The following is a 27,442-nucleotide window of genomic DNA, read 5'->3' on the forward strand; positions in this document are numbered from 1 at the left end:
CTCCTTTGTTAGAGTCCCCTGCAGCCCTGTCATCGACTCATCTCTTTCTCCTCACGTCCACGTCACTGTAGATCTGCGAACGAGCCATCAGCAGCCTCGACGCAGAGGAGACAAAGACTAGAGAAGATGGCTGTTTTACATCAGCCGCAGTGAAACGACTCCGCAGCGCACTCGATCGTGACACAAACTGTCGAGGGTTTGGTGTTCGTTACGTAACGCTGCCCTGGGTCTTTGCACGCAGATGCCACGTGTAGAAACCGTCACTTCAGACAACATTTAAACACCGGCAGCACCTGTGGCTGTCTGCACACCTTCTCGTGCCTCCGAACAGTTTCTCTGCGTCTCGGTGTGATGATGGACCCTGTTGAGCTTTTCTTTGGTGACGTCCCTCCTTTATCAGGAGATCCATGTAAAAGTAATTCACAGATGCTGAAGTGAAGCTTTGTAACAGCCTCTTTCCACTAGCTGCAAACCTTATTACTTATCAGGCCAATAACAATGAAGTCAAACACAAATGTGATCGAGGGCGCTCGCCACCGATGAGCAGAGGGAGGTGAAGCGTGCGGCGGCTTAAGTCTGAGCGTGATTTAAAACCAGGTATTATTCCTTCATCCCTGAGACGGGGCAGACGTGTCGGCACTACGGCAGGCAGGCGTGGGGTATTTTGAAATTCAACGAGCCAACCAGGCTTCAGGATTTAAACGAGCTCCCGATACAGCAGGTCACTGCGAGAGCATCTCTGATCTCTTCCTGAAGCCTCTGGTGTATTCTGGCTCATTTATCCCCTCTTTTTACATTTGGAGAGTTAGCGGTCAAGACCGGGTCAGCATCGACGCGGCTCTGTGGACTTCGCCATCTATGACCAAACAAATTCAAATCAGTTCCAGCTTTTAGCGGCATTTAACGGTGCGATGGCCAAGACTGAAGGGCCAAATACGCCAGAAGGGAAGAGACGAGCCGTGTCAGACGTCTTATGATGCTCAAGAAGCAGCTCGTGATCGTAAAAGTCATTTCAGGGATAAAAGCTCTTATTTGTGGTGCAGCCTCAAAATTTGCTCCCAGCCAAAATACATGAAATGCTGTCAGCAGACCTGAAAGGTGTTAAAAATCCAACGAGCATGTTTGCAGTGTCTTATCGCTGCAGGCGAAGGAAGCTGTATCTAATGTGATTAAGCTGGCTCTCTTCACAGAGAACGCCTCAAGCTCGTCTCTCTGGTAATGGGGTGTGTGTTTGAGCTTGCCATCTAAATCAAGCTTTTGCCAAAGGCGCAGGCAAAGAATAAACACAAAGTAATTAAAAACAGGGTGCAAGTCAGAAAAGAGACTTGAGAGCAGAGCATGATGTGGGTTTGGTGATAAGATTACAGGAAATGTGTTTAATAACTGCAGAACACTTCAGGCCTGTTATGCTATTACAAACAGTCGTAGTGGACTACTGCAGGGTGTGAGCCGGCAACCTCAAAGCTTCAACATAAGAACATAAAGTGTACAAACAGAAACAGTGGAGAAACAGGAGGCACCTCAGCTTTGAAATGATAAGTGTTGGATATTTCCTCATGAAGGTTCGCAGGCGGATAAAACGGTGTCATCTGCATAACAGCGACACTGACTACTGAAGGATAAAACGAGCTCTGAAATGTGCATCAAGAACAAAAGAGGACCTAGAATGGATCCTTGAGGGATCCCGCCTTTAGTGGAACATTTAACTTCATCCATTAAACTGAGCACAATTCAGTTTTCTGAGTGCTTCAAACTTTTGTCTTCTCCTGTATAATCAACTAGTCAATCAGACACGAGGACTATACACAGAGAGATATATGTACAACGATAAGGAAAATAAATCATGTGGTTCTACCTTCAAACACCCAGCGATGAAAGGACTAAATGTGGCTGTATCCCCTACTGATGTCCCCATCCTTCCTCCAGCAGTCCACGCTTCAAGCCTTCCAAAATCTATTTCCTCTGCTGGCCTCGAGTCTGGCTGGTAGCTTTGGAAAAACAGCGAGGCTGTCCTGACATTCACCAACTGGCCTGGACCACATTAAGTGGGAAAAGGAAACCGGCAGCTCTGACCATCTTTCCCTCTGATTAATGCTTCAGAGAGCCTTTCGGATTTGGCATGTGATGGCTGAACTGATGCCAGCCCGTCGAGTCCTGACATATTGGGCGGGCGGGCAGACATGCACACATGTCAAATGTAGCAAACTGAAGAGAAATCAGCTCGTCTCATGTTCAAGTTGAGATAAACAACAAGCTGTGCTGCCTTTCCTGACCCAGACGTCCTCCAATGATTAACTGCACTAAGTGACAGGACAGTGAAAACGTGGATCACAAAAACTGAATTATGTCTCATAACTCTCAAATGTCTGCCTGTCCAAACATGCCGCATATTTGATTCAGGAATTTAGACAAAACTCCAGGCTGACCACTCTGAATATCCGCTCACGACGATGGCATCACAGGTCGAGCATCGTGAACGCAGGGATGCTGAGAGGCCTCGATGTCTCGTGCTGTACACACATCTGCCCCCCTGGTGTTGAGCCAACTGATCAATAAGAGTGGTGTCATTTTTGACCCTTGCAGTACTTTAACCTGAAAACATCATTATTTATGTATGAGGTAAGGGATTTATGGCGCTGTATGCACTCAGAACACATAAAACATGCAATGCATTCAAAATATCCTGAAATATCCTGTTCGGATTTATATTCCCGTTAACAAAGGTTTTTTTCCACAATTCGTTTTAGCTTTGGTTCCTTTAGTGCTCAACACCTTGTTTTACCTGGATTCACACACACACACACACGTACGTGTCCATTTCCAAAAACATCTCAATTTCTGCTCATTCATAAAACTGGCTCAGCGCTGTTTGCAGAGGTTTGATTTCATCCTAAAGCAGCGTAGTACTGTGGATACTGAACATAAATATAGTAAATGGTTAAAAAAGAAATAAGGGTGGATGTAGAGTTGGCTGTAGTAATGCTGTAGGGAAAAAAGAAACCAAAGCAGCACCTGAGCACATGGGAAACAGGCCTGGAGCGGAGCAGAGACGTTACATTATGGCAGCACATGTGAAGAAGTTCCCCCTGCTCACAAAGCTGCTTCGCTATTATGAATATCTGCAGTTACATAAGCACATATTAGGTTTGAAATAAAAAAAGAAGAGATGAGAGCCGTCTGAATCAGAAGATAAGGCTGCCAGGAGTGAGTCGTGTTGCAAGTAAGAGAGGAGGAACTGAAGGAGCGCATGACAAAAGCATGCCTGTGCAAAATCACTGACACCTGAAAACTAGACAGAAATGGTTTTGTTGCTTTTTAAATCTCTTTTAAATCCCAGCAGTGAAGACGAGAGTGCCTGAAAGAGACGGGCACATGCTGGGCTAGTTGTTGCTAAGTTAAGAGCTAACACATGTGCTGCTAATGTCTTGCATATCAAGCTTCCACGCCATCGCTAGAACCAAAAAAAGAACTGTGAGAGCATGCACCCAGGAAGAGGAGGAGGAGGAGGAGACGATAGTGTTTGAATGGAAAAAGTAACAGGAGGTGTGAGAAGAGACACGAGCTCTATGGAAAACACATTTGAACAACGTTTTTACCACGTATGAAGCGTGTGCATGTGTGTGAGACCCTCGTGCCATTACAGGTGAGGTTCTTTCAAATCGCACATAATAAGATCTACAATGGGACCAATAATTAGGCAGCCTGTTAATCTACTGTCACGCAGACGATTGGATGGAATATAGACTACAATCCTGGAACGTAAAAATGAAGGTGAACACTCTCGTGGCACAGCAATCTTAATATACACCCATAGGTCACCTTAGTGAATGATTCTCATGTCCGTCGTTTCTTCACTTGGGACCCGCGTAGAGAGTTGACTGTAATATTGTTTGAACCTATCCTAATCCTGCATCTACAGGCTACAAAGGAGAGTTAAATATGATGGGAATGAAAACCAAAACAAAGAAATAATCGTATGCTGCTTAATGCCTCTAAACATTTCACAACCTGTGCACAAAGAATCAGCCGGACATCATCAGTCTGTGAGGAAGAGGTTCCAGTTTGGAGACAGCCTGCTTGGAAATGCACAAAAGCCAGTTGGGTGGGGGTAGAGGGGGTAAAGAGGTATTTGGGTCAACATTTTTCATATTTTCGGCCTTTCGTTTGTTTATCCTCTGGAATACCAACATAACATACTTCTGCACAGCTCTTTCTCAGCCCCGCCGCTCCGAGCTCTCTGTACTGTACCTTCCCTCCAAAAGCTTTAAAGTCTCCTAATGAGATTAATTAAGCCGGTCCAGAGTTTGTTTAATGAGGCCCTAGTGGCCTGAAGCACGGAAAAAGACCCACGGCTGGGAAACGGGAGCTTTGCATTCCAAATACAAAACAAAACAAGAAAAGATAAACAGCAGAACTTTAAAGAAGGCTTTAAAAACAGGCTTTGCAAAGTTAAACCATCAGTTAAGTGGTGGTAATCCATTTAGCTACAGAGCAGCTGGACACATTTACAGATCAGTGAGTCAGTAACTAAAATGGATTCAGTTTCCAGTGCAAAATCCAGTCTGGAGGACCCTTGATTGTTTCCTTTCCTTCTCTGAAAGAGGCCTCAGGAAGCAGACTAAGTTTAGTGACTTTGTCTAACTCACTTCTGATCAGGTCAGCTGCCTCTTTACATTTTGCTTGGATCAAGCTACGAAGCACAACTTCAGCAGCTCTAATTTAAATAAAAAGAATTGATTTCACTTCAGAGCTTTCACCTTTGATGTGTAATCAAACGTTTGCTACTGCCACCAAGTCTCTCAGATGGGAGAAGCAGCACTTTTAGGCGTGCTCACAGGCAAGTGGGCCTTCATCTTTAACCGCTGTCCACCTTTCTCAACATTGCCAGCAGCCTCCAACACTAGCTTGTAGTAATGAACCCGTACATGCATCGCCTCAGTATCTGTGCACCGATACGACATTACGCACGCGTTTTTCTTTTCTGCATATCAGCTGATTTTGCAGCTCGCTTTGGTGACAAAATAGAAAAACACTCCAAATTTCATTAACAGGTCCACGTCTCAAAATAATCTTGGCTGTTTTTTGACTCGTGCTCTGCTGCCAGTAATTCACTTACCTCATATCAAGTATCTCCTAATGCATCAACAGTCTTATCTTTCATATGACAAATTCGATTTGGAACTTATCAAAAGATAATTTATGAGTAAGCGTTACATCAAAGCCCATTTGGTTAAAGTAGCGCCAAGAACTCATCTCATCCTGGATGTAAAGTGCTGTTACAGTCAGTCGGAGCTGGATTCCCGAAAACAAACACTAAACACACACAGAAGGCTCATGAGCCACGTGCTCATGTACCTATAATCTAATCAAATAATAACTAAACAGTGTGATGTGATCAATAAATTGTAGCACATAAATGCAAACTTCAGTTCAGTAACAGGTTTTGATCCCAGTGTTTTGGGGGTTTACCTATCTGCCTCTCCAGGTCGGCGGCCTCGTCAGGGGTGGCCCTGGGCAGCACTCCGGGGTCACTGAAGCTCGTCCTCAGGAGCGTCCCCAGCACAAACAGAAACAGCACACCTCCTATGACCGGGATGACTGGAGTCAGCTGCTGCGCCAGGAACGGACAACTGTAGGACAAGGAGAGGCAACGAGGAAAAGATGAGCAACAACGACGGCAGAAACGCAGTCTCGGCGTAACGCTGGACAAACGCCGGCAGGCTGCCGAGCTCGATTTAATCGTTAGCACGTAACGGACACCAGCGGAGACTGATGAAGTGGAAACGCCAAACTCTCGCTGCTTAATGACCAGTAAGTGGATATGACCGCTTAATAGAGCGACGCACATGTAAGAGTCGGTCCCCTGTGTTTTAATCTGCTTTAATGAGACAAACTCACATAATCCCATTAAACACCCAACAGCGCAGGTGGTTATTACAGTAATCACATTTAGGTCCCACAGAGGCCGGACACAGGCTGCTGCATCCACTTCATCTGTTACACTGAGGTCTGCTGGATCAGGTTTGAGGTCTGCAAAGAGGAACTACTCCAGACGAGGACGGCCGAAGGAACATGTGGCAGCCGTATGCTGCGAGGGATGTTGCTGAGGAATGCAGAGCAGCACCGCCACACTGAGCATGCCGCCGACATGTTACGCAGTTTGTGGAAACAGCAAACCATGCAGCGTGCATGTGCAGATGTTTAGCATTGGCTTCTTTTCCAGCTCAGGTTGGTTTTATCACGCTGGTCTTCAGATGAAGCACCTTAGGGGGCTGCATCCTCTGATATGTGCAGTTAATCTGCTGAACTGGGCCATATTTAGATTTGCCATGCTGGGTTCTTCTAACGACAGCGGTCTGAGTGGACGCACGTTTGAACTGGGATCCAGCGTCTTCTGTCCTCTCATAAGAAAAGAGAATTTACACATCCTGCCGCCATCAGTTGATTTTGGTGTGAAGTTAAAAATAAAATCTAGATAAGAGGCTCTGTGAGATGAATACCAAGTCAAAGATTTTATGACTCAGGCAGACTGAAGCTGACCTGAGCTGTACCCTGGCTGAGTGCAGACAGTCCAGTCCTGCTGCTCTCTGCATCAGCGACACCGAGCTCAGCAGAAAACTCGACTGTCAGTAGGAGGCTGCAGACGGCACAGCTCGCAGCAGGAAGCCGTTTCTCCTGCTCTCTTTGGTAATTCATTGCTTCAAATTTGAATCTCATTTCTTTTACGTCAAAATAAATTTTGAATGATTTAAAAACGCTGCCTTCTCTGTTTAGGACGTGGACACTCTGTGCTTCACACCTCCTGCTTCTACACTCACCACAGCAGAGATATCATCCTCTAACACTGATCAAACAGCGTGTTCTCGTCACGGGACGAGGCAGCAGTGCAGCCCACTTTTATTTATAGAAATCTGAAAAAATATCACCAATTCAACTGTAAATATTAAAATGTGCACAAATCAAGCTGCTCTTCACCTTCACGTGTTTTAGTGTTTAAATACTCTCATATTGCTCGTTGTGCTGTATTTATCACATAGATATGTGTGAGTAGTATAATATTTTTTTCTATAAAAACCCAACTAGGGCCTATGCTATAAATTGCAGGTGTTAAACATAAGGCCGAGAGGCCGAGAGGCCCACAGGACATCTCTGCAACACGTGAAGGAGGACACAGATTTTGGTCTAACTGTATTCTCAGTTTAGGTTTTACTGCTTGTCCTGCTGATGAGGACCTCCCCACAGTCTTTCACACTACACCAAATCACAGAAGTTGTCCTCCACCCCAATAGAAATTTATGTTTTATGGATTTAAGAGTGTAATAACGGACTGAAACAGAAGATGGCAGCACTGCATGTACAAGGATGCCAGCTGCCGTTAAACCCCGAAGAAGAAGAAGCTGTGTCCCAGAATTCATAGCGCGGCCCAGCTCAGTTGTCAACAATGGCGGCAGCTAGTTAGTTTTAATATTACTCTTATTATTCTTTCTGGGTCACAAAATAAACGTTTAACATATTTTCAGGCGAGAATGTAGCTGTGTAAACCTCAAATATCTGCTCAGTTTATCAAGACACCACATATTTTCAAAAGCGCTCCGACGTTTTCGGAGACGTCTGTTAGCCACTAGCTCGATAGCTAGCCGGGGGCTAGGCTAACTAGAGCCGTGAGAACACCGGACTCCCGGCTAATCGTTTTCAAACCAACCGCCGTCTTTCGCTACTCAGGTTAAATATATATAAGTCACTTAGATAACTTAAAAATGTCATTGTTTGGCTTTTTTATGTATTTTATTTGTTCCTGAGTAAATCGGTTTGGCTGAGATTAAAGTTATAGTTTTTACACAGCTGAATAAACGTCAAGCAGACAGCTGATTATCAGAAGTGTGAGATGCTCGAGAATTTACTCCGGTGTCCTGTTATATTTTAGATAGCAAGGAGTTTATTAAACTTCACTGAAACAATCTGCAAATTTCATTAAAATTCAATAAACTATCATCTTTCTTTATTTTTAGTTAGCACAGACCTTAAACACTTAAAGCTGTAAGCTAATGATAGTTATATAAGAGCAGATGCTGCTGGTGCAATAAGCTGTAGTTTTACGTCCAATGGATGATGATCTGATTAGTCGACTAATCGCAAAAATAATCGGTGACTAGTCGACTATCAAAATAATCGTTTGTGCCCTATTGTCCACAGTAAAATCCATGAATGTAAATAAAAAATAGGGTATTTTTGGTGAATTAACGAAACTTTTCTGCTTTATAGTTCCAGGACAGTGAAAAATGAGCACTGATTTCTTTCATTAAATCGAACAGCATTTTTTCCTCGTGTAGTAAAACTGACACGTGCAGTTAAATTCTTTTCTTATATTGAGCAGCACAGTGATTAAATGTGCAGCTAAACTGACACAGGGGAGCATGAGGGACGGGGCCAGGAGAACTGGACTATGGAGCCGATCGGCCGGCGCTGCCATTGATCCCTCTGTGAGCTGAGACACAAGCTGACTGGGAAACTGCTCGAAGTTGCTGCTAAGAAGCTGCAAAATGCGTGTTTTTAGAAACTTAGCTGTAACTGCAGACTGGAGACAAATCAAACTGCACCGAGAGGACTGTGCTGGAGCCAAAAACACATTTTTAGCAAAGAACATTAAACATAAAAAAAGTTTCCATCGAGCTCGTTCTCGTGTTGACATTCAGAACTTTCCCACGCCGTCCAAACTGCTTTTTTCTCTTGATGGTTTGTTTAACTTTGTGGTGTATAAGTAACTTTTTCACTTTCTTTAAGCTAAAATGCACAAACTAGTAATCTAATCTAAACTCATTTCAAACACATCACGGCAGTTTATTCAGGCCATGTACTTCCCATAATTCAGTAGGGTGCATAACCACGTGTAGCAGCAGCAAGCTGGAGCAATCAGTGACTTTATCGCTCTCTCATATAGCTGTGGAGGCGACCCAGTGATTCTCACTTCATTTACATTAGCGAGCAGTTATTTACACGCAGCTCTCTTTAGGTTAAACTAACCTTAACTAATCCTGGTCTAAACTTCAGTCTCATGGTGACGGAGCCGTCTCTGTGGCAGACTCTGGATATCAGATCTGCACAAACGCTCAAACATCTTAATCATTACTGAAGACACATTTTTACAGTCTGGCTTTAAACACACGTTGACCTAAACATTTTGGTTTTAACAGTCGTTGTTGTTTTTGACATTTATTTTTCTATATTTTACTGCATTATTATTGTGCATTTTATTTATTGTAGTGACATTTTACAACCAGCGTAGGCCGAGCTCCAGCTGCCACACAGCTGGCCTCACATTTGACTGTAGCGAGGAGTTCATGGTCCACTCAGTGACTGTCAGGTGCTTAAATCATCAGCCCTCCACCACCGTGCTGACAGCTGGTACGAGGCGTTTGGTTTTCTCCACAGGTGTTGCCGTTCGTTCTGGACAAACATCTCCACGCTCCAAAGAACATGTTTCCAGAAGCCAGGAAGGGTTTCCCTCCCAAACCAGCCACACTTGTTCATGCTTGTAAACAACAGCGCTGACATGAATCGTAGCCTTTAACACGCCAACTTAGGACCGTCGTTTTTGTATTTCTCTGAGCTTTGCAGACTCTGAGGGGAATTTGCTGTGACATCCACCCAGGAGTGGACGTCACACACGTGAATCCTCCAGATCTGCAAACTGCTACAACATCTGCTTACACTTAATGATAAGATAATCAAGGGCATCTGATTATCTGGCTGCTACTACGGCAAGTAAAACACTAAAAGGAGCAACAGCTGATATTCTGTCTGTATAACTTCAATAAGCAATAAGTTAAGCTAATAAAACAATAGCATAGCTTTAACCTTTAATAAATGAGCCTGCAGCTCGATGCTGGAGGCTGACTCACAGCAGCTGACAGAGACCCACAGCCTGCCTCTGTCAGTCTACATCTGTCCCATGGAAACACAATTTTAAAGTCTTGTGTCATTACAGAGCATCTTTTCATCCGCCTGCTCAATCTTGCCTCTATTCACTATGATTGGTCACACACCACATTAATGAATCCTCTCATTAGAAGTGCTAATGGGAAATCATTACAGTTGTAAAAAGCTTGGCAGACCTCGTGTGAGGGCGCTGCATCTGTAACAATGAACCCAGAGCTGAGATCTGCACAGTTCTGAAGTAATCAAACTGAAACGATCATTTAGAAATGAACACATGAAGGACTGCGGGGAAGGCTCTCTTTCTGCTGCAACAAAGTGCACGTGAATGTGCGCTCTGTGGCAAACAAAAACATTTCTTACATTTCAAAACTTGTCGTTCAGCGAATGCCTACAGAGAAGTCTGAGAGAGCAGAGCGAAAACCTGCTGCCTGTGTCCTCAGGTGCTGCGTCTCAATGTGTCAGACACGGGGAACGTAATGAAAAGGCAGCCATGTGTGATAGAAAGTGACAGGTGGGTCGAGCTGGGCAGAGATTAAGCACTAAAGCCATTAGAGGAGCAGGACAGGAGCGACGTGAAGCCTGCCTCTTCTATCCACATGGATCGATAGAAAAACACGGACATGCTCTAGGCAACCAACATCTCGCCTGGTTTAAGATCTTCCTGACAAAGTCTTTAAAAAAGCTTTTATCAGCCACCGAACACGGAGCGTGAAGACGCCGCTCTCTCTGCCTTCAAGCTTTGAAACGAGCAGAAATTCACAAGGAAATTCAAATTTGCATCTTTACTTCTCTTTACTTGACACAAAATCTTATATTTAACTGGGCCTTTGTTGCCATGGAGACGGACAGTATCCAATGTCAGACGTGGTAAATTTCGAAGGGGGATGTGGTTACCCTGGAAACAGCCACAGGAGTGAGGCTGAAGCTTCCAAGGAACAAGAAAAAAAACACAAAAATACATTTAAAAAAAGAAATGAGACGAGAAGCACGATGGCGTTCGCCCTTTTAGGCGTCTCAAGAATCGTTTGGTTAATAAAGACAAAGAACTGCTGTTGATGTGGTCCACAAAGACCACAGGGGAAATCTCAATACATGTGACTAAATAAGAACAAACAGTGACTTATCTGACGTTGGTATCACCGCAGTGGCAGTGAAACAGAAAAATGCCTGTTATTTATTACAACCTACGAGTTTATGGGCCTTTGACGAAGTTTCTGAGCAGAGTGAGCTCAATGCTGTGAGATCACCCAGCTCGCAGTGAGTCTGTTATTTTCCTGTTCATTTCCTCGTTTGTCATCTATACTAAAAAGACTAATCCTGATGAAAGGCGGTGAGCAGTATTGGGGGGATAAAATTAACTTTCACTATTAAACGCGAGTTAAAATGAACAGCTGCCCTGTTTGTTTAAACATTTAAACATTTCTAACAGGACCTTTGTAAGCTGCGTCTGGTGAACTGTACAGCAGATTTTCATGTGTGAATGCAAAAATCAAAGCTCAGTTTCAGTTTTAACAACAAATGATCCGACCCAGTCGGTTCCACTGTGGTTCAGCAGCTGCTAGAGGCCCGCTAACATTTCTGCAGGCCCCTCCAGCATTCATGTACATTAGGGCTGCCACGATTGGTCGACTAGTCACAATTACGTCGACTATTAAAATCGTCGATGACTGATTTAACAGTCGACGCGTCGTTTGAAGCTTTGTAAGTTCACAAAAGACGCAGGAATAAGTAGTAGGATTTAAGAGTGTAATAACGGACTGAAACAGAAGATGGCAGCACTGCATGTACAAGGATGCCAGCTGCCGTTAAACCCCGAAGAAGAGGAAACTGTGTCCCAGTCAGAATTGACTATGTGCACGTTAGCATATGCTACTTCCGGTGCGGAAACTCCTGTGGGGAGCTTTGTTTCCGGTGTCCTATTCGCGCCCTGTTTACGGTCCAAAACAAGTTAAGCAAATAAATAAATAAAGCGGCGATTTACATTTCTATAGATGTCTCGGGCATTTACCCAATATATCTGTAAATGATGTTCATCGACTTGTCGATATTTTTCCCCCACGCCTCAGGGGAAAAGAGAAAATGGATTTAAATGTTATATTTCTCAGCTGTCCCTCGTTTATCGCGGGTGTTATGTTCTAAAAATAACCAGCGATAGGTGAAATCAAGTAGCCAATTTAATTTTTTGACGGTGCAAAACGTTTCGTGTACATCGTGGACATACAGCACTTCAGAGTCACACTGCTAGCGATAGATGCAGCGATTCTGTACAGGAGAGACGGAGGAGATCGTCTGCAGCGATCAGGACACAGGACGTAAAAAAACATGCAAACTTGCACTAAAAAATCTGCGAAACAGCGAGGTGAAAGGTGAACCGCGTTATAGCCAGGGACCGCTGTAATTTTGAAGGTAAGTCACAACATACCCTTCGTAAATACTAATGTATAGAAACCGTTACCAGCAATCATTAATTTTTTGTGTGGCTTTTTTCACGGTTTGTTAACATGCTGTGTAGGTGTGTACTTGACTAGCTGATATCGACATAACAGGAAACACCTGGTTTGACTATTGTTCACCTGTAGTTTGAATGCTGAACATTTGCCTGTTTAAATCATAAGACCAGTCACTATACAGAGATGTGCTTCTGAATGTGGACGATGTGTCTTCTGCTGCAGTTCTGCTTGTGTTTAGTGATGTAAACAACTGATCGATCTAAACTCTTTAAACGTCAAAATTGATCATTAGATTTTTATGACACAACAGTGGTGAGTGTTCCCACCTTCTGCTCTTTGTAACTTAACGCGATCGTTCCGTTTTCGAGTTTTGGACATGATTTTGGAGAATATCTTCGCAGTAGCGATTGACCGCAAAGTAAAGCTACCGGAAATGTACAACCCCACATCCGGTCTCAAACCAGGAAGTTAGCATTTTCTCGTGCACAGGGTCAATTCATAGCGCAGCTCAGCTCAGTTTCCAACAATGGCGGCAGCTAGTTAGTTTTAATATTACTCTTATTATTCTTTCTGGGTCACAAAATAAACGTTTAACATATTTTCAGGCGAGAATGTAGCTGTGTAAACCTCAAATATCTGCTCAGTTTATCAAGACACCACATATTTTCAAAAGCGCTCCGACGTTTTCGGAGACGTCTGTTACCCACTAGCTCGATAGCTAGCCGGGGGCTAGGCTAACTAGAGCCGTGAGAGCACCGGACTCCCGGCTAATGTTTTCAAACCCACCGCCGTCTTTCACTACTCAGGTTAAACATGATATATAAGTCACTTAGATAACTTAAAAATGTTATTGTTTGGCTTTTTCAGTATTTTATTTGTTCCTGAGTAAATCGGTTTGGCTGAGATTAAAGTTATAGTTTTTACACAGCTGAATAAACATCAAGCAGACAGCTGATTATCAGAAGTGTGAGATGCTCGAGAATTTACTCCGGTGTCCTGTTATATTTTAGACAGCAAGGAGTTTATTAAACTCCACCAAAACAATCTGCAAATGTCATTAAAATTTAATAAACTATCATCTTGTCTTTATTTTTAGTTAGCACATACCTTAAACACTTAAAGCTGTAAGCTAATGATAGTTATATAAGAGCAGATGCTGCTGGTGCAATAAGCTGTACGTCTTACCTCCAATGGATGATGATCTGATTAGTCGACTATCAAAATAATCGTTTGTGGCAGCCCTAATGTACATGCAACCAAAGAGGCAGAGGTACAAATATAGAGAATGAAAAACAGTCTTACTGAACCTCATTTCTAATTTACTAACATCACTGAAGTGAGAGCAGTGTGCTCCTCCTAACAGCAGCAGGGAGTAAATCCTCTCACAAAGTGTATGTGAAATCCTACATGTCACTGATCTCCAGCACTACTGTGAGCTCACTGATGTTATAAAATGATGCTCATTTTGTTACTTGTGCTTCCTTTTAAAAATAAACTAGATAATAAATGCAGGGAAGCTTTACTTCGCTGTGACTGAGCCGTGAATATGATGGACAAAACGCAGACGTTAGGACCTCAAAAGAGGACTTGACAAACTCCCGGGTGATGTCATGGTGGTTTAGATACAGCCTACGCACCATCTGCAAAGGTGACAGATGACTGCTCTCTTTCCAGCTTACACTGATAATTATTTATAGGGACTGTCGTTGAGTGAGCGTACAGCTTGATTTCTCCATCTCTATATTTTGCCTGCAATAAAACTAACAGGCAACTCCTCAGGCAAACACTGTAATGACACGACAGGCAAACAGCCACATCACACATTAACTAGTAATGAGTTGAATCCGAAGACAAACACACAATATCTGTTTCACATTAAACACGGATGCTCAACATTTTGACCTTTGTCCGTAAAATGCTCTCGCGTTATCCTTCACATACACACATACTGGACGGGAAAACCAGTTAACTGATTACTTTAAATACTCCCAGTTTAATCTGTGACACAGCATATTTCTTTGTATTGTTAATAAATAAACAATAAATCATGATTAGCAGCTGAAACTCAGCTCTGCATGCTGCAAACATCGCTTGTAGAGAGAGCCGACAGCTGCTGTCAGATTCATACAATCATAAGATTTCTCCAAACTAAACAAACAGTTGGTCTGCAAACAGACAGCTCTCGTTTTAGCTGCGATGCTCTGTGTAGCACCACTGGATTAGAGGCTCCTCTGTGCAGCATGCCAAAGCTACAATCAGGTATATGAAGCACATCACATGTAAAACATGTATGGCTGCCAGTGGAGCAGGTCTGTGCTCAGATTCAGTCACCTGATCTCAACCCAACAGAGCAGCTTTTCAGTTACTGAAGACAACACAGAAGGAAGAGCTTCTCGAGGGAGGAAGCACACAACAGTATTAAAACTGCCACTATTTAAAATGATCGGCGCTCCTCTTGATCCCTGAAAGTTGGGGCTGTAACAGTTAATAGCTTTTCACAGCTGCTGCCTTAATTGCGAGAGGTTACCACAGTAGATGGATCTGCATGTTTGATTCGCCAGATTTTTACTGATGCCCTCCCAGAGATGTATGCCTCCTCCCAGTTTCAAACTGGGGCTCGTTCACGTGTTAACCACAAACTACAGGGGATCCCTAAACAATTTATGCAATTCTTTCATTAAACCCCAGGAATTCAAGCTGAAAGTCTGCACTTCAATCTCATTTGAACTGATGGGATTTAGAATCGCTGTGCTCGCGCTCACGGGCAAAAATAAAGGCAAACTGTCCAAATACTTTTGGGCCTCAACAGGGTTTCCTGAGGTTTTTCTACTCGTTTGCCTCTCAATGGGTGAACTAATCTTAACAATAATCCAATCCAGATTTACCGTTATCACATTTCCCATTAAATCCTCTTATGATGCCGACCAGTTTTCAAAACTCAGCTGGGAGTTAAGCTCGGGGGACTTTCATCTCTGCTTGATGTGACCATGTGACTCAGCACTGTTCCCTCGCCTCGTCCTTTCACTGTCACCTGAGGTAAACCCCTTTTTTATTTCTTCTTCTGTCATGCAGCTTTGAAGGAAATCAATATCCTGTGATCTATTTAAAAAAAACAGGACATCCTCCTGCACATACGATGTTTTTAAATCTGTGCTTTCACGAGAGGAGACGATATGGTCCTGCTGTGCCCCGAGATATCCTCATGATACCGCAGCACCAAAGTGTCCAGTAATGTGCTTAACACTGTGTTAATAATGCACTTGGAGCACTTGGCTTTGTGGCCTTTCATTCTAAAGTCTCATTACTCATCTGGGCTACATGGATACAAGCCTTTGTCAGCTTTGTTTTTTATTACATTTTGATTGCTTTGGATGGAGGCAAGGGCAGAACGTGAACCTCCGCTTAGCTGCAGGCCAAGTCATTTGTCAATGAAACAACTGAACATGACAAGCTTCTGCAAATGCTTACATTTTTGCCCAGACTGCTTCGTGCATTCACCACTTCCTGCTACACGCCAGAAAAATGTCAGCAGTGAGCGGCACGGCTTCGGTCAGTCGTGCTTTAGAGAAACATCTACAAGAATAACCTTTAAACGTGTGCCAGAGGTCCCATCAGTTACCTCTGGCGCAGGGAGCTGGTGCCAGCTCAGAAGAGTGGCGTGAAAAACAGTGGGTGCAGGGACGACTAAAGGCTGGACAGACTTGGTGGTTTGAGCACAGGAGAAAGGCAGAAGAGACGCTGTGATTAAAACGTATGCAGAACACATTTACTTCTAAATGACCCGCATCAGACTGTCGGGTTTTTCACTGGGCAGCAGCAACCTGATAACTGGATCGGATATCGCTCCCATCCTGGCTCTGAAAGCTGGAGCAGCTGATCCGTGTCAATGAGACGATCTATTACTGATCCGTTTACTAAACATACATCAGCAGCAGCGTTGTGAGCAAGAGAGCTGAAACACTAAGCACACAGGACTAGAGACAGGTTAGCGGTCATCTGGCAACCACAGGTCACCAGGGAAGGAGGTGTATTCCCCACCCGGGCGGTGAGCGGCAAATCGCTGCCTGTGGATTTAGTGGTATCCAAAGAGTGTGCGTGGAGTGACAGGAGTTACTTGCATGACCTTACCAGCTCCTCCATTTTTTGGTGGTGTCATGAGAGTCCCAGCTGATAAGTTTTTACAATGCAAGCCCATCAGGTCACCTCGCTGCATACACTCTGCATTCTCACACTGAGCTGAAACAACCCAAAGAAATAACCTGAATATGCTTTTTGTTTCTAATGTGTTTTTGTCCCACTGTCTGTCGCATTTCATTTGCCTTATACATGAGGCATTATTCCCAGTCTGTTCCTTACATTGATGCACCAGCTGATTCATTTAACTCTGGTATCAAATCAATATTCAGCCTGAGGATGAGGCATCTGAATCGGGGCTAAGATGGAAAAAGTTTTACTCATCACTAAAACAATCCAGTACGACCTGCCCGGTGTCTGTGTCGTAAAACCAGAGTATCGCGCCGCCAAGTGAACCGTTTCATTTCTGCCAATGAGCTGAGTGGAAGCCAGCGAGGGTAAATCTAGAATGGCAGCGCACTGCTGACAGCTCATTCGGAGGAATGCTTTTCCTGGGAAAGCACGTCTACACTGGGTGTGACTGTGGACAAAGGCTGTTGTGCAACAGCTCGTCTTGTGACACTCCAAAAAATGACTTTTCATTATGGCCCAGAATGCAACAAACACTTACTATTCTTCTAGGGTATTACTCAGAATCAACAGCGTAGAAACAGACCGTTAGCATTTCATTGTTCTCACTACATTAGATTTGTAGCTACAGGGCACCAACATGGCTTTTGCTAACAAGTCTGGTGTATATACATGTATGAGCAGTCATACAAGCACTGGTGGATTCATGAAATGGCAGAAATGACCGAACGGAACCAGATCGCAGCCTGTGTGTTTGTTCAGTCGTTGTATAAACCCATTAAGAGAGAACAATTATTTTGGATTAAATGTTTCAGGTCTCTGTACAAGATCCCACATATGTGCCACCAATTTAAAGAGGACATATTTGTGTCCTGTACACATGTGTGTGTATTTGAGAATCAGTGTTTTTGTGTCCTTAGATTCTTTTCTTAACCCTTTAAAGCCGGTCAGAGCGTTTTGTGTAACTATTTTTAAATCCCGGTAGCTCTGCAACCACGTGAGCTAGCACAATAATTTTTTTTTGCATATGAAACCGGAGGAGTTGTACTTACATCTTATGCCATCAGCTTGTCCTCGGTCACAGTTTCCTTCCACATATAGCTTTGCAAAAACTGCATAAAAAGCACTTGCAGCAACAAAAACATAATATTCCAGAAACACGCTTTGCCGATCCGATCAGCTGTTCATAACACTTCCTACGTCAGTCAGCGCAAACTATCGCATGTCCGCCATGACCTGCCCGAAACCGGAAGTGACGTCATTTTCGCGGAAATGTAGTTTTTTTTTTACCATCAGGGCCTCAATGAGCCTATACTGGTGTTTTTAAAAGTTATCTTTGACTTTATGACTTTCTGTGTGGTTTCTGGGATGCTTAGGACTCATATTGCACTGCTGGAAATAGTTTATTTTGATGCATATGCTGCTTTTTTGCAAATTTGCATTATAATATTTATTTTCGTTTTTCCTGCAGTGTATGAAAATTGGTGTATTTCAAAAATAAAACTATGAAGACACTCAAAATAAATTTCCTGTGGTGGGAAACTATTTTGTGCAACTTTTTTGTATTTACAGTTTTGAGGGATAAGCCTCTTAAATTTCTCTAACTAGAAATATATGTTAAAAAACAAAAACGATTTTCAATTTTTTTGTAGTTTATTGCACTTTTTTGCAACGTATGTAATTACTATGCACTTAATGCAGACATATTATTAAAATCTGGGCTTTAATGGTTGTATTGATGTATATCAACTTGAAATGCTCCCAAAAATGGCTCCACAGCATGTAAACATATAATATAAGCTCTGGCGGACTTGGTTCTATGGTAGGTCTTAATGGGTTAAAGAGTATTTTAATCACAACAATAAGAGCTGTGTGTTTCAGTTACAGCTATAAATAAACCTTTGCTAATCTGAGCTTGTAATTTTGGTCCAGTATCACAGATTCAGCTGACAGCAGGTCTCCAGGCTGGTGCTTAGCTAACGTTATTGTTACAGTGTGTAGTTTATAGTGAAGTAGTGCTTAGCTGTAAATAAATTAAGGATTTCTGTGAGTAAGACGCTGTGACAGCCACGAAGCAGCTGGACTTGTTTCTTCCGCGAGTCATGTGATCGGCTCAGTTTACCTGTTTGTTTGTGGATTTCTCAGCTGACTCACTTTAATGATGAATTTCCATGAAATTCGAGGTGTGACTTGGCTAAACTTTGGAGTCAATCCAGGAATTTTGAAAAAGATTCTTTACAATTACAAGATCGAGAATGAGACGTTTCACCTCGGCCTTTAAAAGCACACATTAAATGAAACAGAAACTTCAGAGACATCGCGATGATCAGGGGAAAAATATTTAAAAATCAAACCATCCATCTGGATCCAGGGACTTAGCTCTTGTATGTTGTGCAGGGACCTGTCTGATCTGAGTGGAGTTACACAGCACTCCTGCTGCACACTTCAATCTTTTGCTTCCCTGAGAACATCCGCTCTTTTCTTTAAGATCTAAATTAGATGTGACTAAACATGTCGAACAGCTAAATCAGAGCCAAACAAATAGTTGTATCGCTGAAAAGAGCAGCAGCCTGCATATGCCAATATCAAGTAAATGTGCCGCCTCATTTTCCTGACCACATGTGTTTTGGCGATTACCTTTTTCTAAGCATTTCCACATGGTAACAAGTGAGCCGTGTCCAATGTTCTCACTGTAAGAGCAATAACACCACTCGAAAGAAAGGATTAAAGAAGACGGCTACATGAGAGCTGTTTTCCACATTGTTTTGCTTACAGTGAAATTACAAAGTCAGTTTGAATGTATGGAAATCAGACAACAGCAGCTATGCAAACTGCTGCAGGTTCACATTCCTGTAGTTACAAAATCAAACTGTTTCACTGATTTTCACTAAATCATTTTCACCCTGGTGAAGCTTGTAGGCCTCAGCCTTACTGCTAACTACTAACACAGTACATACATTTATTTAACCAACACACCTGATGGACAGGTGAGAAAAAACAGCACAAAAACAACCTGACTGAAACAACCTGACTCTTTCACCAAAATCAGCACGAGCTTCAAGACAGACAGGGCCTCGGTACTGACAACAGTAACTTCCCATACATGACAGATAAATGCAAATCAATCATTTCGATGGAACACAAGAACAGCCTTAAAGAGTCCAGGAAAAGACACAGCCGACCATTCAAACATGCAATAGCGAGCATTAGCTTTAAGGGTTGTAATAAGCCTCCACTGCATATAAACAATATCACCATCATTCAGCAGCAATATAAATACAGAGGCAACAAATGTCTTTCACGCTTTATTGTGCTGCACAATGTGGATGTTTCTGATTTGTCTTTTAAATCACCATCTGCTTCAAACTGTAATCTGTCTTGAATTAACTCGCCAACTCGGCGTCATTGTCCAGGATGATTTCTTTGTGAATGAATGAAGCAGAGCTGTAACATTCAAATCTGATTTTAAAACAACAACAACAACAACAACATTTGTGACTTTGGACTAGTGCTGGGCCATATCCTACTGTTCACAGTAACACCGGTTTAATGTTGGGCAACGATAAGAAAATGAGATATAGCGATAGAATATGGGTAAAACGCGCATGCGCAGTGCCTTTGTTTTCATACGCACACGATCGAAAAAGCACGGAGGCAACGCAGAATGAGAAGGGCGAAAGCGGATCGTTGAATGAAACAGAAGAACCAGAACTGGTTTGTAAAAATGCTGCAGCTTCAATGGTGTGGAACTGGTTTAGCTTTCGTCCGTCAGATACACAACAAAGCACTGTTTTTGGTAGAGCATGCTAGCGGGCCGTCGTTATTACCGTGTTGTTAGGAAAATACGGCGCACTTAAAATCAATCCTTTGATTTTTCTGAAACTCGACAGAGCCCCTTATAATCCTAAACTACGAAGCCGCACCGCTTGATGGATTGTCGGAGCATTACGGCTATCGTAGGCGGAGCCTCGCGGAGTGATACGTACTGTGCTTCAACATAATATTACCGTATTGTGTGTGTGTATGACCTCTTTTTAAGTTTTGTGGATATTATACATGGTTATGCTGAGGATATGTCGACCAGTTTCCACTGGAAATGCCTTTTGGTTAAACTGTCAGCGAGGAATTTGCATTTGCACTGTTACATTTTTATATAACTTTAATGCACATAAAAAACAGCTGCTTGTTTAAGTGAAAATACATTGATGTTTTTTTGCACTAATAAAGTTGTGGAGTAAAGTATTTTGTCTTGTGTCAGTTATATCATCAGTTATATCGTTATCGCAAATTTTCAAATATATATCATGATAAATATTTTTGGTCATATCACCCTGCTCTACTTTGGACCTCAATATTTTTAAACGATTTTCACACTGTTACGCTACAGCAGCAATAAAAATACAGACTAAGTCCACTACCCTACATGTGCACTATGATAACAGCAGATATGCCTGCGACCAACACAAATGACGTGCATGCTTTGATTGGTTCTTTGGGGCAGAGGGAGGACAAAAGCCACCTTTGCTGTTGAAGAATTGCCCGTTAGATTTTAGCTCTAATGTCACCAAGACTATATTTTTGGTGGCTCGGATAGTAGAGCAGCTGTCCTGCAGCCACAGAGATGTTGGTTTGATTCCTCGTGCACAGCCCCCTACATAATGGATTTATCTTTAAAGGTCATTCAGTATTCAACTGATTGCTCAGTGTCACAACACAGTCCTGTGTTAGTACCTACATTGCAACACAGTCTATAGTTTGTCAGCTGCAAACTGTGCTGAAGCCAACTTGTTGTCCTCTTTTAAAGCCCCAAACTGTGCTTCAGAACAACCCTTCAAACATCTGCCTGAGTGAACTTTTACGAGACATAAAGGAGAGAAGGCAGCATGTGGAACAACAGCCCACATGTACGTCTGGGGGAGCCAGCAACAGAATAATAAACAGAGCAAAGTCTGCTGGTAACTAACAGGGTTTATTGTGCATGGCTGAGCACCCCTCAGACAGACACTAAGAAAACAAGCAGAAAAAAGAAATATGGTTAATGTAGTGTACACGTCTGCAGCCCTCACTGACCATCTGCTCACTCTTTCTGGGGCCCTGAAATAAGAACGTCTTTAAATACATGTAAAGCCGTGTTATCAAACCCAAGGCTAAAATGAAAAAACAAAGAACTAACAGCACACGAAGCAGCAAAGACAGCAAAAGCCACTAGAAAGCGAGTGAGTTGATGTTCCTCTCTATGCTGACAACCGGGGAGCGAGGGAAGGAAAACACAACTAATCGAAACGCATTACAGTTAATGACAACAGAAGCCAATGTGCAGGTCTGCTGACTATCACCCTGTCTGATAAATGTCTCCTTTCAGCTGATGGGAGAAGGCTGGAGGAGGGGGGGCAGGAGCACTCGGCCGGCCTGCAGGCAGGGACAGTTAAACAGGGTGGACGGCGTGAAGCTCAGCGTGGCCTCGCGGTTACACACTGAAGTTTGTTTTTTGGTCAGAGTGAAACATTTGATTGCTTTGCTCATTTTTATTTATTCATTCATCTTTTTATGGAAGTGAAACTCGTGAGATTAAGAATGTTTTTGCAGGAGCGCACTGAGCGTTGATATCTGACACATCAAATGAGTATGACCTGAAACTACCATCTCAAGGCGCTGCTCCCATTAACCACGTCCTTCTAGCCGACAGATTGGTTGTATCTCTGGCACTGCTCTCGAATGGTTTTCATACTTATCCCACATAAACTTCAGCGATAGTATTAAGATCTGCACTACATGTTTTCATCTGCTACTCCAATGTGGCGTCCCTCAGGCTTCAATCCTCGGGCCACTTCTGTTTTCCTTATATGCACATTACCCCACAGCTCATTACACCTTTTAATTCTCCCCCCAATTCTAGTTTACTGTGACTTTTTCACCCATCAGAGCAGAGACTTTCAGATGCTCCGGCGTATTTCAAATCCACAGCCTTCGCAGTTGTAGCCCTTTAACCGTCCTCCTTACATCAGGTCGGTTTACTGAAAACTTTCACTTTGCAACTGCAAGTTTTAAAAACTGCTTTACAAGAGCTAAACATGTTTGTTTTATCTGCACGGTTCATATTTAATCCATATTCTAAAATCAAGGACTCACTTCCTCCTTACTTTCCTGTGTAGTCATCCCCCAAAGGCTCACTTTGAGGCAGGAAAAACCCTGATGCCGTCCCTGAAAACTGCCCCATCTCGTCATAACAAACAGGACAGTGCCCGGCACCCGGCTCCACTCACTGCACCGCGTAGGAAGCAAAGCTGTCCGATGGGAGGGAGCGGTATCATCAGGAAGCACCTTGCATCCTACATGTGGGTGCCGAGGGAAATGCAGGTTCAAACGGACACTCCGGCGAGTTAACCTCTCATTATGGTATTTTATCAACTGTGTCACTGTACAGGGAGCCGGGTGTTTTAAGTCCAGACCTCCAGCTGTCTGCCCTTTGGTCTTGGGTTAAGTCTGTATCTGCTGAAGTGACAATGTATTGAAAGATGAAGTGGTCCAGAGGTTACAGATGTGCAGCACTGCAAGGGAAGGAGTTCAATAAAGGGCACACACAAAAATCCCTTTCAACCATTCGTTTAGCCAAACATTAGAGCTGAAAATTACAGTTGCTTCAGTTTTCAACAGATTACATTAATTGCTTTTCAATTAAATCGTTAGTACTATAAATTCTTAAAAACACTTGTTTTCCGGAGCAGATGGGGATATTTGGGGATGTCTTGCAATTAATCTACTCTAATGCAATCCTTCCTTTATGTTTTTTAAATTCAGTTTATCGTCATAAGTGGTGATTGTATTACAGTGAAAACTGTTTTTAAAATTTCAAAACTCCATTTACACACACAGAAGAGGACGCAATATTAGGAACACTATAGTGTAGATAACATTAACCTCTGCAGCATTGGGCCTATAGAGCATTCTTTAGCTGTGAAGCACTTTACCCTGAGGAAGGCTTGTTTTGGACTGAACAGCAAACAGCAGGACTATTATCTAGCACAGATGTGGTTTCAGAGACGGCAGACGACACAGGGACTGTTAAGGGCTAATGAGATAGCTGAGGTCAGAGTCTGTGTGTATGTGCTGCATTGTGCACTTCGACCACAGCGGGTTTAGTCTGTGATGAGGTGAAGATGAAGGGTTGAATGGAGAATATGCGGACGGTTGATTACAAGTTTTATACCAACAGTAAAAAGAGAGGACTTATTTTAGGATAGTGGGGCTGTAATTTGAGACAGACACTGCGGTCAATTAGCGGTTACACTGAGAACCTTCACCTGTAGTTAAACTATCAGTGGTGAGGTTGCCGACAGCAAAAGTTGAATAATGAGTCGTTCCTTGATAGTTGATCAAATACGTATTTTTAAATATTTTGGTTATCATAACCACTTGTTCTGTTTCCAAAACAATCTTTATGACAAATGATACACCAATCATCACTATGACCAGCGGCACGTGAAGTGAATAACACCGATCATCGTGGCACCTGTTAGTGGGTGGGATATATTAGAGAACAAGTGAACATTTCAGCCTCAAAGACGATCTGTTAGAAGCAGGAAAAATGGGCAACTTAAGGATCTGAGCGACTCTGATAACAGCCGAACTGTGATGCCTATACAAATGGGTCAGAGCCTCTCCAGAAGCACAGCTCTTGTGGGGTGTGAAGTGGGCAGTATGTATCAAAAGCGATGCAAGAAAGAAACAGTAGTGAACCAGCGACAGAGTCACAGGCAGCCATGGGGAGCAGAGGCTGGCCCCACATGAGCTGCTGTAGCTCAAACTGCAGAAAAAGTTCACGACAGAAAGGTGCCAGACTACACATTCACCTGATTTGAACCGTTTAAAGAATATTATGAGTTTTACATATCTATAAATCAGACATCAGTCCCCTAACTGCAGAAGTGCTGTTTCTACAGGTCTCCAAATCTGCTGACAGAGACTGGACGTCCAGCCTCCTCCTGAGTGTCCATAATCAAAGAGCCACAGCTCCAGATATTTACCCTGAAACACTGCAATGACAGCTCAAGGAGTGTTAAACATAATGGAATTTTAAAATGAAGACTAGCGACAGCAGGGACCTGATTTTTTGCACAATTCTCTTTGTGAAGGGTAACTTATCCCTGGAATTTCATCAGGCAACTCTGAGATGATCAGGTCATTCCAGCTAAATGAATGCCTGCACACAACGACCTGAAGAACTCAAGCTGTAGGGTTACATGACAATGGTGACACCGACACTGAGCACTGCCTTTCACCCCTGTAGGCTGAAATCATCACGCAAACCACGTAAACTATAACCTGTAAACAGATGAAGACCAAGGAAACCCACATCCTGTACTTGGCGAGCTACACCTCCCACATCAATAGATTAAAAACAAAAAAACATGGAGGCCTCCACCTCTCCCACCGGCTTATAGTAACATTTTCCTGATACACCCACTCCACGGCGATGCCGGTGACATAACTGAATTGTGTCTTAGACGTTTCTCTGGCACCTGCTCGTATGAAACGTAATCCTGAATGTTGCTTTGCACAAATAGAAAGCAGATGGGAGCAAATGGGAGACCGCACATGCTCAGTACTTACTCAAAGGTGAAGAAAAGTCCACAAGTGACTAGAATGAGGATAAGGGTGAGGTAGAAAACCCCCGTCTGCTTGGCCATCATAACCCTGCCATCGCAGTAAAACTTATTCCGCCCCGGGAAGATCTCCCACTTCCTCTTCTTTGGGGTCCTTTTCTTGTACGGGGTCTCCATCGGTGTCGAGCTGCGAGTACTGATCTGGCTGTACTCGCACTCTCTCATGGACTCTGACACCCCGAGATGCATCAACGGCTGATTAAAATCCCCAGAGCTGAACAAATCCCGGGGCAGAGCAGCCTCTGTGGAGGAAATACACCAGTTTAGCATTCGGGCTAGGAGAGCAACTTATCCGACACAGAAACACAGGGTGGGGGTGAAGAAAAAAAGTTTGTGAGGGGTGCAGCACACACTTCCTGTTATTAATAAAACCTCGGCTAAAGCTCACTTTTCACCTGTGTAGCTCCCCAGGTCCTGGCTATGGAGCTGGGTTCGTAAAAAATGCAAATTTAGCTATTAAAAAAGTTAGCTAACTTACGCTCATATTTCACAGCTTAACGTTAACAGACCCTCTGTTAGCAAGCAACCTGGCTAGCTACGACACGGCAACCGAATCCAAAGTGTCGCTAAGGAGCTAACATGGCTAGCAAGTTGCTGAGATAAGTTCTCGTTATACACGTTGGCCAACTCTGGCAATTAACGACTAGCCCTCCGGCCAGTCATCTCACCCACACACAGCTACAAGTACTGACTTCGATGTTTTTACTCCTAACTGTCCTGCACGGTCCCCGGGAACCTTTGAGGGCACTCCTCGGCTTAACGGTCACAGACATCCCGGGTGGTGTATGTCTGCTCCGCCCGCCGCCGAGCCGACTCACCGAGGGAAAGTCGTCGTGTCGGTGTGCTGTCGCGTAGCTTCTCCTCTCGTTACCCGGGTTTGTTACGAGCCGAGGACAAAGCGAATGACACCATCTTTTTAAAAAATAAGTTTAAACAAATGAGTTTTTAATTTGGCTCGTCGGTTTAAGAAAAGAAAAAAAACAAGTTGGTCGTGGAAGCGAAGGGAAATCCAGACACGGCTCCACACACGGCGGGGTGCTCTCAGACGAGCTCCAGCATCCTCAACGAGTCCCTGCGCTCAACAGCGACCGAGCAGCCATATGGCCAACTGTTTCTACAGCAACCATCCGCGGATACCGTCAACATCCAGGGATTTGGAAGAAAAGTTACAGCTTTTCCCGGTAAACGCGCTGCCAGGCCAGTCGACAGCCCTCCGCTCACATCGTGTTCCTGTCCACGCACGTCGCTGCCACCCTCGCAAACAACAAATATCAACATGGGAGCAGAGCACACAGCCTCAGCCTGCTCCTCCCCTTCCACCCAGGCTGGAGCCCGAGTCACCACACTGATGAGATGCACAGGGAGGAGGAGCCGATGAAGTGGGGCTTCCCAAAACGGGCTCCGGAATCCTCCGGGCGGTTGTTTCGCGGAAGGTGCAGAATAATGAATCCCGGGAGCAGGGGTGTATCCAGAGGGGGAGGTGACCGTGGATTGTTTGAACCCCACCGTTGCGCTGTGTCAATAGACTGTATAAAAAGGTGGAGTTGGCTTCAAGAAGAGTAAAACCCAACTCTGCATTCTCTTTAGTGGTCACCAGGGGGCGATACTTGTGGTTGCAAATTAGACAGACCCTCTGTCCCGCACCTCTGTAAACATTTACCTGATGAACTGAAGGCTCCGAAAAAACGCAGCTTATTCTATAAATTATCATCATTGAAGGTATCAGAAAGGAGGATGATTCAGGCTATGCTCAGTGACCCAGTTCACCTCGCTTCCCAATCACAAAACACCAGACATGGCAAAACCAAAGACACTCAGCTCAGGGTTGTTGTGATTTGGTGCTGTATAAATAAAGTTGAATTGAATTGTTATTGTCTATTGTCCCGTTAAAGTAGGCCTATCTTATTGCATAGCCTGCTGTATTCTCCTTCTTGATACTAATGTGACCTTAAACTAGCAAGTTGGACCATAAAGTCATGGAAAACGTCTTACTGAAGTCATAGGCTGTATCCCAATTCAGGGTCTGCAGCCTCAACGGTCCTCAAGGGCCGCGTACTTAAAGACCGCTAAGGCCGGAAGTGCGAGGCTTGTGAAATGGGACGGTCTAGCCTCCGTTGCACTGCCCAGGTTGCCTAGCAACCATGATACTAACAGCTGGAAACGTTTCATACAGCTTTGTTTGACAGAAAT

At 43.6% G+C, this 27,442-nt stretch overlaps 1 protein-coding gene across 4 annotated transcripts in view; it reads right to left on the reverse strand.

The window, feature by feature from the left end:
• Positions 1–26,740, reverse strand: part of LOC146495655 (palmitoyltransferase ZDHHC14-like) — a 53,214-nt gene extending 26,474 nt beyond the window's left edge. The window contains exons 1-3 of one of the 4 annotated variants that reach the window (XM_085143747.1): positions 26,071–26,740; positions 25,200–25,494; positions 5,470–5,630 (exon numbers count right to left, since the gene is read on the reverse strand). In XM_085143747.1, the coding sequence (XP_084999873.1) occupies positions 5,470–5,630; positions 25,200–25,441 (403 nt within the window). In that variant the 5' untranslated portion in view covers positions 25,442–25,494; positions 26,071–26,740. The other 3 variants (XM_085143750.1, XM_085143748.1, XM_085143749.1) reach the window with 3 other exon arrangements.
• Positions 26,741–27,442: the final 702 nt, after the last annotated feature.

The sequence above is a fragment of the Neolamprologus multifasciatus genome, chromosome 19 (genome assembly GCF_963576455.1).
Source record: "Neolamprologus multifasciatus chromosome 19, fNeoMul1.2, whole genome shotgun sequence".
NCBI lineage: Eukaryota > Metazoa > Chordata > Actinopteri > Cichliformes > Cichlidae > Neolamprologus > Neolamprologus multifasciatus.